The sequence below is a fragment of the Procambarus clarkii genome, chromosome 86 (assembly GCF_040958095.1).
Source record: "Procambarus clarkii isolate CNS0578487 chromosome 86, FALCON_Pclarkii_2.0, whole genome shotgun sequence".
Taxonomy (NCBI): Eukaryota; Metazoa; Arthropoda; class Malacostraca; order Decapoda; family Cambaridae; genus Procambarus; species Procambarus clarkii.
Window position 1 is genome coordinate 9166890 of NC_091235.1, and position 12945 is coordinate 9179834.

Below are 12945 nucleotides of genomic sequence, written 5' to 3' on the forward strand. Positions count from 1 at the left end.
ATCCTGGAGATCCCTAAGGTCTCCCAGCAGGACGCCGGCCTCTACAGGGTCACCATAGAGAACGACCTGGGCCGGGAGCAGGCCACAGCTAGACTGGATGTGATCAGTAAGTCATCGGCTCCACGTAACACTTGCCATCTTCATACTAACATTAATAAACACTGTATAATATTTATTTTGTGTTCCTGGTAGTGTTATTTTTGATTGCTTATGCTTTTAAACGTGTAGAATATGGCTGTTATTCTCCCCACAAACTTTACTGTGACCTTTGCCTCAGGTTGGGAAGGCACGTCTTAAAGAAATCCCTGGAAACACAAACCCTAACTGTCTCTATTTTCAGCTTGTTACAACTTGTAATAAAGTTGTTGCTGGCTTAACGTGTTTATGACGTATTAGAACGATATTACAACTTGCTATATTGGTTGTTATAACTGGTTAGGTGTTAAAACTTGTTCGAACGTTGTACCAACGTCGTAGTTTCGGTGTGTGTTTGGCGGGAAGCTGAAGGCAGCCGACTTAAGAAACAATATCGGCAGCCTTCGAGTACCCCTCAAGACGTCTTTCCTAAGCTGTCTGAAGCAAGAGTCAAAGCGAAGTTCGAGATGAACAATTGCCATTTGCTATACTTTGCAGAAGGCATAAACAATCAGAAAATATCATTTATTACATAGGAACAAAAATTGTTACTTCCAAACCACCAGAAGTCTTGTAATAAGTTCATCATAGTTCAGTTGGTAGTGCATGCATGTGTGTCTGAGGAATTTAGGGACGTGGGTTTGAGCTCATTGTATGACCTCTACATTTTCTCATGGTAATATTAAAATAGGAAAAACTTTTCAACAAATTTATATATTGAGCCCTAGGTGTTAGGAGTCTTATAATGCGTGAGCATGTTACCCGTGGTCGTCTACCATTATATTCCCACCAAAAAGTCATAAGTCATAGACTACGTCCGTGAAGTATGTCTTCATTCAATCGGCAACCGGGCCGCGCAGGTTTCACTCCTTGCGATGATTTCGAGGCTCAGGGTCCCCGCGGCCCGGTTCTCGACCAGGCCTCCTGGTTGCTAGAGTGGTCAACCGGGCTGTTGGATGCGGCTGCTCGCAGCCTGACGTATGAATCACAGCCTGGTTGGTCACTCACTCTACGTCATATTTTGTGTCACTCTACACTCACAGTATGTATACTTTCAGCAAATTTGTCAGTATAGTTTATTCTAGACAATTAGATGTAAAAATTATGACCTTTGTATACAACTGAAGATTAAACAGGATAATTTAATTTTCATAATACTGTAAATGTTATCTTGTTCATTTGTTATCTTGCAAGATCTTGTTATCTTGCAACCAGTTCTCAACCGTTTTAATAATTTTGTCATATAACTTGGACTCTTCGAGGAAAGGGCTTATCATTATACTCCTAACCTATGTCATATAACTTGGACTCTTCGAGGAAAGGGCTTATCATTATACTCCTAACCTAGTGGCCTCGACGGGGACAGAAAGCCTACGGTTTATCAAAGGTGTCCCCGCTTTTCCTGGTGATTTTATTTAACTGGATTGTGAACTGAAGCAATGTCTGGGCGTTTACACCTTCGGCAGGTAGGCGGTTCCACGGGTTTATAACCCTATGGCTGTAAAAGCCTCTCCTGTTTTCTGTCCTACATTGTAGCTTGTTGAGCTTGGAACCATTGCTCCTTGTTTGTAATACATTTGACCTTTTTAAGAATTGGTCTGAATTAATATCCTCTAAAATGTTCAGTATTTGAGTATTATTCAAAGTTGCAATGTGATCATCCCTGTCATATGGTTAGTTTTATAGTGTTAGCCGTGTGGTCCTCCACTCTTGCTGGGATGAGCGTCGACTAAATTCTGGAATCATATTTTGTCGCCCAGTCAAAGCTTGTTAACCAAACCACACACTAGAAAGTGAAGGGACGACAACGTTTCGGTCCGTCCTGGACATTCTCAAGTCAACTTGAGAATGGTCCAGGACAGACCGAAACGTCGTCGTCCCTACACTCTCTAGTGTGTGGTTTGGTCAACATATTTCAGCCACGTTATTGTGACTCCTCGTCTGCAAAGCTTATTACTTTTTGTACGTAATATTTGGTACCCACAAGTGAGGATAACCAGTGTGTGTGCGTCTCCCACAGAGGCGACAGGGAACAAGTACAGCGGCTACGTCAGGTCGTGGTACTCTTCCCCGCTGACGACGCCTCGCTTCACCCGCACCATGCCCTCCACCACCGTCAGGGAGGCCTCCACCATACGACTCTCCACAGAGTACCGTGGTTCGCCCACACCCAGGGTCAAGTGGTACAGGTGAGGAGCGTACGGAAGCTAAATTGGGGTACATATACACACACATATATATACAGGAAAGGGAAAGAAAAAGAATGAGACAAATAATTGGAGACAAAGGGAACATATCCGCACGTGATTGCAGCATTTGAATGCGTGCATGTGCGCTTGTGCTTTATAGAATCTTAAAACACACAACAAACATGTCGACTTGTGTCGTCATTTACATAAAACACGTTACATATTCAAGAGAGAACGCAAAACAACGAGTGAATGGTTATTGAATTGATAAACTAATAATAGTTCAAAAGGCAGGGCTCGGGAGGCGTTTCCCGACACATGCCTACACATCTGAGTACACTAACTTACAGGTCCTCTTTGATGGTCCGGCAGGAACAACGAGCTGCTGCCATTGTGCGAAGAGTTCCCGCAGAACTACGACGGAACGTCAGCGTCTCTGGAGATCCCTTCAGCCACCACCGGGGACGCTGGCACCTACACCTGCGTCCTCGTCAATGATGCTGGCAAGGCGGAGTGCTCCTGTGAGGTCTGTGTCCTGGCTGTATGTGTATTTGCCCATATATATATATATATATATATATATATATATATATATATATATATATATATCTTTCTTTTTTTTATGAACGCTGAAAGTTCTCTCGCATATTCCATTCACATGGGAACTGGGAGACTCGAACCGTGGACCCCATGTGTGTGAGTCCGAAGCTCTATCAACGGAGCTATTGAGTAATCATAATAAGGAAAGTTTCCTGAAGCAGCATATGCTGCTTCATCTATGACAAAATCAGTCGGAGCCATGTGCCATGTGTGCCACACATGTGCCATGTGTGGCCATGATTTTGCACATGTGCCATGTGCAAAATCAGAATTCGAAGCCACACACTTAGTACTCCCAGGTACGTACACGCCCTAGCACAATACGTAAAACCCTGATTGGGCTTCCGTAGAAACTTCAAGATCCCTAGAGGGTTCAGCTGAATCCCAGGAGTTAGAACGTCAACAGTTGAGTCGTGTGTAAACCGTTTTTCATTCATAAACAGGGGGTTTGGCGGGTGCATGGAATCGATTTTGGGTCTTTGTTTGGAGGACGGGCTGGGTTGTGAGTACCAAGTGTGTGCGGGTTCGATGATTGATTGATTGATTGATTGATGAAGCTTAAGTCACCCAAAAGGTGGCACGGGCATGAATAACCCGTAAGTGGTGGCCCTTTTGAGCCATTACCAGTTTCAAGAGCTGATACTGGAGATCTGTGGAGGTGCGACTGCACCGAATGTGTTACAGATTGATGAAGATTAAGCCACCCAAAAGGTGGCACGGGCATGAATAGGCCGTAAGTGGTGGCCCTTTTGAGCCATTACCAGTATCAAGAGCTGATACTGGAGATCTGTGGAGGTGGGACTGCACCCTGCGTGACGGGAGGTCTCCCGTAACGGGTTCGAATCCTGCTACTGATTTTATCATGACCTGATGAATTTACATTTGGAAGCACTACGAGCGTCAAACTCTGCCGTGACTATGGCAACTATCAACTCATCCGTTTGGAACCTTCAGGCTATCTGTATACTGTTTGGTAATTATTTGTATTTAAACAGTTCATGGGTGAAACACCGTCTGAGAACATTACAAACTTAATATCAGTTGCCAGCCATATATAATGATTTTAATTTTTAAACAGTGGCGTGGCTACTGGATTACTGATTATCCAATAAAGGTTTAAAGGATACGCTAACTGCGGCATGAACATATATTACTTTATTGATCATTTATAATCAAATATTGAATGAATATCTTGAGAAAAGGATCAACGGGCCACATTAATAAAAACATGCAGGTAACTCATACAAGGTTTCTAGTCTCATCTCATCCCAAAAACTGTGTTCGTAAATTTGAAACAATTTACACATATAGCGAACTTTATTGCATACGAAAATTTTCCGAGTGTGCGCTTCGCTCACTCACCAGTGCGTTCGAAGCCCACGTTTCCCCCTCTAAACGTTTCACCACGAACCACAAATACACGTATAAATTATTTCCAACAGAGCCATCTATACACAAGTCTATAATATATACCAATATTAATTTATATTTGAGAAAATCCCGTTTGTTATCACACACAAAGAAAAGATTTACTAGTTCACCTTTGGAGCAGCTCGTAGCTGGAACGAGCAGATGAGTTGATGACCAAGCTTCGGGTTCATGACGTGACGTCAGTTTGTTATTGAAGAAGACACTGGGTCGAAGTCACTAGTGAGGAAGGCATCAGCTAAATAAAGACGTACGCTTATTATTTTGACTTGTGGCTGGTGTAAAATTTTAACAGATAAGATACTGACATTTGAGATAAAGGATAAAAGGATCGCAAGGTTTACTTTTTTCGGTATTCATACATAACGCGATTAACGATATGGGGAGGCCGCCGGACCCTAATTACCACCCTGCTGTGTGGTTATAGTACTGAGGATGGCGATATAGTCAGTCCTGTGTGGTTGGTAGTTTAATTTAAAGTAAATAGGGCTTGTATCTTGCAGGTGATGGTGGAGTATCACAATGACACTGGAGACCAGCCGCCGTACTTCCTCAGACCACTCCAGGATCTCACCGCCCTGGATGGCGACGAGGTCACACTATCCGTCAGGCTCTCGGGTGAGTACGCCAATTGAGGTGCATGCGATATAAGCCTAATGTGTGTGAATACACTCAGGCTTCCAGTCCCCCGACACAATGAGCTGCAGAGAATTTGAGACTGAGGTCATGTAGAGGAGGGAAGGGGTGGGGAAGAGACACCAAAGACCAAATCCCGTGCTAGCTGGTAAACAACAAGGCTTGGAATATAATAATAATAATAAATTATTATTCAGGTAAAAGTACATACTGTATATACAAAATGAGTTACAAACAGAATGTTCAATTTTTAGATAGAGCTAGTATATACTGTGCCTAAAGCACTAGTATGCACAGTGCTATAAGAAGATAATATAGATTGACTTCTTGAGTGTCTACTGTTATCACCCCATGTATGTCCCGACAGGGTCGCGGCCCATGAAGGTGGTGTGGGTTCGTGACGATCAGATCATCTCGGACTCTCCTGACTTCCTCTACAAGGAGGACGTCTGTGGCAAATTCTCACTTGTTATCCGCGATGTGTTCCCAGAAGATGCTGGCATCTACATCTGTGAAGCCTATAATGCCCATGGAGATGCCCACTGCCACTGCAAGCTAGATGTCCATGGTAAGTTTTGATTTTGTGAACTACAGTACTATAATGGCTTATATTAATGGTTATGTCTAGTGCTGTAGTAGACTTCCCCTGCATACTGTACATGTCATTGCTGGAATAATTGGCATGAATGTACTCGCCTAGTTGTGCTTGCGGGGGTTGAGCTTTGTCTCTTTGGTCCCGCCTCTCAATCGTCAATCAACTGGTAAATGTGTAGTGTCTTGGTATGTAGTTGTCAAAGAATTGGTAGCTATTTTAAGTGACAAAAAGGCTAGTAGTTTAGTTTAGATGTCACTCCTTTTTTCATATAAAATAACAAGATTGCAAAAAAATTATAAAAATTTGAATTAAATTGTACATCAAAATATTGTCCAAAGGATTCATTAGTGACAAATTAACATGTGCAGCTAAGGGCTTGAAGATTACCCACCACACAGAGGTAGGCCTTACAGCTGGTGTTTACGAGCAGTATTTACTTGCCTCTGGTCATTATCAGAGGAGTATCCTGGTTATCACTGATCAGTAGGTAATGTGATAAGCCAGTAAGTAAGAACCAGGCAAACTAGTGCCTTTCTGACTGTTGTGGTTGAAGGTTGGGTACTCTTGTACAGTATTAACGTTAAGGCAAGCCAAAAAGTTGCGTGTTTAAATTTGGTTTATTTCCTCGTGTAGCCAGTTAATGCCAAATATGTTTGTTTTCTAAGCTTGTTATTTTTGCATAATGTAATGGGCAATCTCATTAGTGAAATGTCTAATGTGGTAGCTAATGTGTGTGGATTTGTAGAGAGTATATGCTTATGATTACTTTAATTGCCAAGTTAGTGTCGTGTTCAAGTAACTCCTAATTTCTTCATGCATTTGAACAATAGGCTTGTTCAGTATTAAATACATAAAAATAAAGAATACTGTTGTACTCGTATACATGGCTGAATTTCTGCATCAAAGGCTTGCCATATGTGCTTGTTTTTTTGTTGGTCATGGGCTTTTAGAGCAGAGGGACCAGTCTCCCTCCACTCTGGTGGTCACCTGGATGGCCATGGGAGTGTCCTCTGCAAATGTTATAATGTACATCTAATTAAAATGGTAGGAACATAAGAATAACCTTGACTTATAAACATTAATTTTGACCAGACCACACACTAGAAGGTGAAGGGACTATGATGTTTCGGTCCGTCCTGGACCATTCTCAAGTCGATCTTGCTTACTTTAGCCACGTTATTGTGACTCATCACCAACATTAATTTTCATTCTCTTAAGACAAATTTATACATGAACCAATCAATACACCCTTCGGTATTTTAGTTTAGATTCCAAAAAGGCTTTCCTTTCAAGTTGGTTTTGGGGTGGCACGTGTTGTAATTAATGTAATTAATGATTACCAAAGTGTAGTTAAAGGATGAACTACGTTTGCAGTTTCCTGTCTTCCCTATAATCTGTTATATGAAAGTTTGAAATTGGCGACTGGCTTTGGCATCCATCACCTTTCTCCTTAAATTGTTCCAAACATTCACAACCCTGTTCACAAAAGGGAACTTCATTATTTTTTTTTTTTTAATTTGTTTCCATAACTTAAATATATGGTCCCTTGTTCAGAAGTTGTAATTTTATAATGTCCTCATATTATTTTTTTAAATTTAAACATTAGATGCAACTTTAAATAAGTAGGAAATTGGTAAAATTCATATAGTAATCTGAAAGATGATTAACAGACTAAATGTACAGTAATGTGAATTCTTGGGACTTTGGCCTCTGCATATTTCATTAACAGTAGATTCATAGGCTAGCATGAATCAAACTCACTTTAGATACGGTATGATTTAAACAGGATCTAAAGTGTTCATCAACCAATCATTTTTGTTAAGTATTCAACTGGGGTGTCCCTGCTGATAAGGTTATTGTATTCTGTTCGGTAGACTTGCTACACTATTATACTGTATACTGTACATCACTCATAAGTTGTATTTCATTTTAGTTGATATTTTGGGCGAAACTGAAGCAGCCAGTGATAAGAGCTTGGATTGTTTGCTGGATGGGTGATTACTTTAAGACAAAAAAGTAAAAAAGATATTTGCAAATTATTTCTTAAAGTGTAGGGGTAGACATCAGGTCAGAAAAGATATTGTAATCAGTGTAAGGATGTCTGGCTCTCTAAAGTCCTTCAATATTTCCTCCATCACAGTTTAGTTTGCCTTGGTCATTATTTTGCGGGCCTCATAGTTTACGTTCATACTAGTTGAGACATTAACTGTTAAACAACTTAAAGCATTAAGACAACCCAATTCACTCTTAACATATGTTCTTACTTTCAGGTCTGATAATATTGGAAAAACTTGTAAGTGGACCCTTAGAGCATGCATGATCTAGATGCTTTTCATAATATTGGAATCTGTCTTGGTAGTTTTAAGATCTAGGTGAAATGAGTCCAGCAAATTAAATGAAACTACAGCACATTTGATAACATTTCCGTCGCATCTTTAGTTAGTTCTAATATAAACAACTATAATTTATTAAAATTAAAAGATCAGTGATTTCATAGATTTTTTCTAATGTTTGTAAATCATGAGCAGTGTTTCTGGCATAGTTTAATATTAATGTTAGTTAGGGGTTTATTCCAACATCTTCTGATTGTTTTGATATGAAGTCTTGTTCAAACCTGCTTCTGGACTATACACAAATGTACATACAATGCACATATTGAGTGTGAGAATTGCTGTCGGGTTAAACCTTGTTAGGTTTGGCCAGCAACTCAATGGGCAGCCTTAGCTAGGGAAGTCGTATAATAAGCCATACAGACTATTTTGTCTTGAAAAAATTATATACATGCACAGTTTCAGTATATCATACACTACATAGTGTATAATAAATGCACTACCTTGGGAGGTTACCTTGTAATGATTTCGGGGCTTAGCGTCCCTGTGGCCCGATCCTCGATCAGGATGACCAGGACTACATGCATATTTTCTGTACAGATCCCAGAGTAGTGGAGTCAAGTCCTCCCCGCCTGGTCGGGTGCCTTACGCCCCTCGAGGTGGAAGAAGGCTTAGCAGCCAGGTTGTGTGTTGGTGTGCATGGCTCCCCTCGACCCACCATCACCTGGTACTGTGATGGCCGCAAGATCACGCCCACACCTAGGATCAGGGTAAGTTTTTAATGAATATCCACAGTGAAATAGTAGGCATGATTAGAGGAAAATGAATTACTAAATGTATAGCAATTGATTAACATAATGAAATATACATGCAATTATAATGACATTAAGCTAACTTTAATCTTTTGAATATATTTTGAGTTTTTTTAAATTGTTTTTGAAAACTGAGGAATGTGAAAACATTGCTGTAATAATTTATTATGGGTAATTGATGATATTGATAACACCAGCACTTATCTGTCAGGTGGTTAGGATGATATTTGTGTATGAGAACAATTGATAAGCTGTTACAGTAATACATAAGATGTACAGTATTGGGTATGATTTAATACCCAACACAATCTCCAGACTTGAGCATTATGTATTAAGTGAATGTAAAGGCATAACTTTTTCATGCTTCAACATGGAAAGAATTTCTATGGTGGACACATGTTTTTTCATTCATAGGGGTAATATGTATATGTGTGGAGTCTCTTGCTGCCAAAACTATAAATACCAAGGAAGTATTAATTCAATATATGTACAACAGGAAACCATGTTCAGAAACAACAGGCATTTTTCACAAACCTCGGGCTTCCTGTCCCCATTGAGAGTAGGAATTGTGGCTTTCGTGAAAAAATTGGGTAAAAAAAAAAAAAAAAAAAAAAAAGTAACGAAATAATACAGTACTGTCTGCCCTCCTAATAGTTTGACGTTCCTTATAATCTGCAGTTCAAAACTAAACCATAAAGGTTCTTGTAAAAGTGCATTTATTTGGTTAGCATAGTTCCTGCTAATTTGATTTTTAATAAACTTGTATCCTAAAATTTATTTTCATTTGTATAAATAGCTTCTCGCAAAGGAAGATAAAATAAAATTCTTCACTTTTGTGTGTCCTAGCATAACCAAAATATAATCTCCTTAAAACAAGAAGGATCAAAGTCAGATTGATGGGCAAGCCGTTGTTGGAATTCAAAATCCAATTGAATAAACAGACGGTGTGATGGCTGAAGATGTGATGACTAAATCACACACCAAGAGATGAAGACGACGACGTTTCAGTCTGTCCTGGACCATTATAGTCGATTGTCATAATCCACTTGATGATGGTTCTGGATGGACCGAAATGTCGTCGTCTCTTCATCTTCTGGTGTGTGGTTTGGTCACAAAGTTAATAAAATCATGGAAAAATTAAGATGCCTTAGATAAGTCGCCAGTTTTCTCTCCTCGCCAAGGTCACTATAGATATGGTAGTTCTCTACTAAACTCTGGTATAATCTGTTTGAAATTACTATACTATATGCTTTGCTCCATTTTTTTCCACAAAGAATGTTAACTTTTCTGGCTTACCTACCTGTGCTGGTCATGGTTGATATCTTCCATGTTGGCTACGTCTCAAAAATACCAGTAAGGTTGAAGAGGAACACGTTTGTGCTGGAAGATAATCCCAAAATATCAATTATCATTCAATAGACATTAAAACCAATGAAAGTGCATATATAGTAAACTAGTACTTTACAACCTGTTACCTAGGATTAAACATGAAGGGTAGTTTATGGTGCATTAATTATATTCTGATGGTGACAGGTGGAAATGGACGAGGACGTTGGAGTAGATGAGCCTGTCCCTCACACTCTGGGCATCCTCCATGCACTCTCTACTGACTCTGGTGTTATCTCTGTTGTCGCAGAAAATTGTCTCGGATCAGACACTGCCTCAACCACTCTAAAGGTAAGTGCTGAGGAATACCTGCAGCTGTTTAGTCCACGTGAGGAAAGGCAAGAATGATGTAAAAAAAAAAAGCCCCAGTTGATATTTAGTGTCATACTAAACCCCCTCCCCAAAAATCTTAATTTGAAAGTGCATGCATCCTTAATTGTACGTACAAATTCCCCTTGATTGCAGTTTTTTATGGTTGTGACAAAACTGGTTTCATATGTGCTTATATAATCAAGCAGCAAATGAACTTCTATCACACTGATCTTTATCATATTTGCTCGATAAGATATTCTATTTGTTACATTGTCCAAACATTAAGTCCTATACCAATTTTTTTTTTTACCCCATCCAGACATGCCTTTCTTTTGATAATTGCAGTGTTACTTTACTATGTAATAATTTTATATTCACTTTATTTTTTTTTGTGATGACACAAAGGAGTGGCTTGTATTTTTGTGTGTATCTGACATGAAAATAAAGATAAGCAGTGGTGCGAGGACTGTGCCCTGATGTACAGAGATTTTCATTGTGCTTGTACTCTATATTATTTGACTGTTACTCTTGTATTCTGTTTAATAGAAAATTGAATATCTATCTTCATTTCTTCATCTTCAAATATGTACATTTAAAGTACTGTACATAAATGTACTTTACCTGTTATTCCTATTGACCTCAGTTTGTGGGCTCTCTCTCCATGGTCACATTTATCACATGCCTTTGCAAAGTTCATACATACCACATCTGCATTTTTGTTTTTCATCTAATTCATCAGTGATTTTGTTGTAGTGGTAGAGGAGCTGCAAAACCTGCATTGGCCTGGGTTGTGGAGGTCACTGGCCTCCATAACACTGGAGATCCGACTCCTGGTAAGTCGCTCAAAAACCTTTATTTGGGATGTCAGTGACTGGTCTATAATTCTTGGCCAATGCTGTGCTCCCTCCCTTGTGTAGTGGAGCTATATTTGCTGATTTAAGCACTTCTGATATCTCCCCCATTAGAGAAAAATCTTGTACAAAAGTGCCAGTAGCTTGTGCTACTGGCATTTTGCATTTCTAGATATACTGTATGGAGTCCAGAAGTCTGGATCTGGGGCTGAGTGTTTGGGCATGCTGCCAATTTCTCTCAAAATCTGCAGTTAGTGGTGATGTTTATATTCTCAGTGGTTTGGATATTGTGAATAAGGAAGCTGTCCAGAACTTCCACATGCATGCCGTTTATTAGGATGCTAAACTTATCCTCATAAGGCTGTTTTTAGGATTTCATTAATTTCTTTGTCATCCAGTGTTCCTTCACAGAGGACGACACTTGTAATTAACCTTCACTTGTAGGCATAGATCCAGTACTTACGGAGGTTTGTGATTTCGATTTCACATGTGAAGAAATATTTAGGATTTTTTTCTCTTGTCTGGCTTTGTTCTAATTCCATTTCTTCAATCTGTTTGCTTCAGTCTGTTCTATTAATTCAATCTCCCTATTTAAATTATCCCTTCTTTGTAGGGATAGTTGTTCACTTATGCATTTCCATTATTTTTCTTCTTCTGTAGTGCCATCTGTGTTCTCTTTCTAAGCTGGTTCTATTTCTGGCTTTCCACAATGGGACATGTTTCAGACTTTATATGCCTTCACAGTCCGTTATTTTCCTTGCCTGGGATTTCTATTACTTAGAACAATTCCCCATTGAATGTTTGTAAGTACTATATGGTTATTTTTTCCTAGTCTATTCTTTTCAAAGGTTACGTTTCGCAAGCTCGGTTCATTCTCTCTTAAAACATTGATGACAATGTTTCTAGACGCTATATATGTTGTTAATTAATACACTGCTGTATTAAAGGTGCAACCGTATGCCAGGCGAGCTGAGCGGACCCAGTCTGCCCCTTGTGGATCATCCAGCACTGGTGCCGCCGTTGGCAGCTCATCGGCACCCACTCCACTTCTTACCTCAACCTCCCCTGCACCCAGGATAAGACCCATGCTGAAGGAGGCAAGTCTACACTAGCATGTTTTATAAATGTTGTAATTATGTATGGTTTTGCAACTGAACAATGCATCATTGAATTTTTTTGGCAAATGTGTGCTTTTGCCTAATTTAAAAAAAAAAAATTTACTTAAAATTTTTATTTGAAATTTTGTGAATACCTTTATCATGTGCTGTAATGGCTAAATTAATTTCTTGCACTTGTGTGCAATACAGTACATAAAAGCTTTGTAAATTCAATAACTATAGTTTAAAACGTTGTATTTTACTAATATTCACATCATGGTGCTAGAAAAGTTAATTATTAGGAGTTTGAAAGCAATAACCATTTAATTTGAGTATGACGAGAGTTCTCGAGTACTGTAGCTTAACATTTAAACTGAAAGCCTCGTTAGTTTACCACACTAACGCCAAGCAGTGACTGCCACTCTACTTAATTTTGCGTGTATTATTGTTTTCTTCGTGGATGAGCTGTACAATGTGCAAATTTTTCATTGGTGATGCATTAAAATAAAATTTGCAAGTACTGCATAGAGTACGGTGTATTTGATTATTTAATGTTGCATGGTTTTGTGCAATG

General features: G+C 39.3%; 1 protein-coding gene across 13 annotated transcripts in view; it reads left to right on the forward strand.

The window, feature by feature from the left end:
- LOC123769197 (titin homolog) overlaps positions 1 to 12945 on the forward strand; it is a 755105-nt gene that overhangs the window by 714384 nt on the left and 27776 nt on the right. For all 13 annotated transcript variants that reach the window (XM_069317102.1, XM_069317100.1, XM_069317097.1 and 10 more), the window contains 8 exons: positions 1 to 106; positions 2156 to 2324; positions 2697 to 2850; positions 4856 to 4970; positions 5356 to 5556; positions 8514 to 8683; positions 10259 to 10402; positions 12222 to 12371. The exon at positions 1 to 106 is cut by the window's left edge and continues 92 nt beyond it. In XM_069317102.1, the coding sequence (XP_069173203.1) occupies positions 1 to 106; positions 2156 to 2324; positions 2697 to 2850; positions 4856 to 4970; positions 5356 to 5556; positions 8514 to 8683; positions 10259 to 10402; positions 12222 to 12371 (1209 nt within the window). The remainder of the gene's footprint in view (positions 107 to 2155; positions 2325 to 2696; positions 2851 to 4855; positions 4971 to 5355; positions 5557 to 8513; positions 8684 to 10258; positions 10403 to 12221; positions 12372 to 12945) is intronic.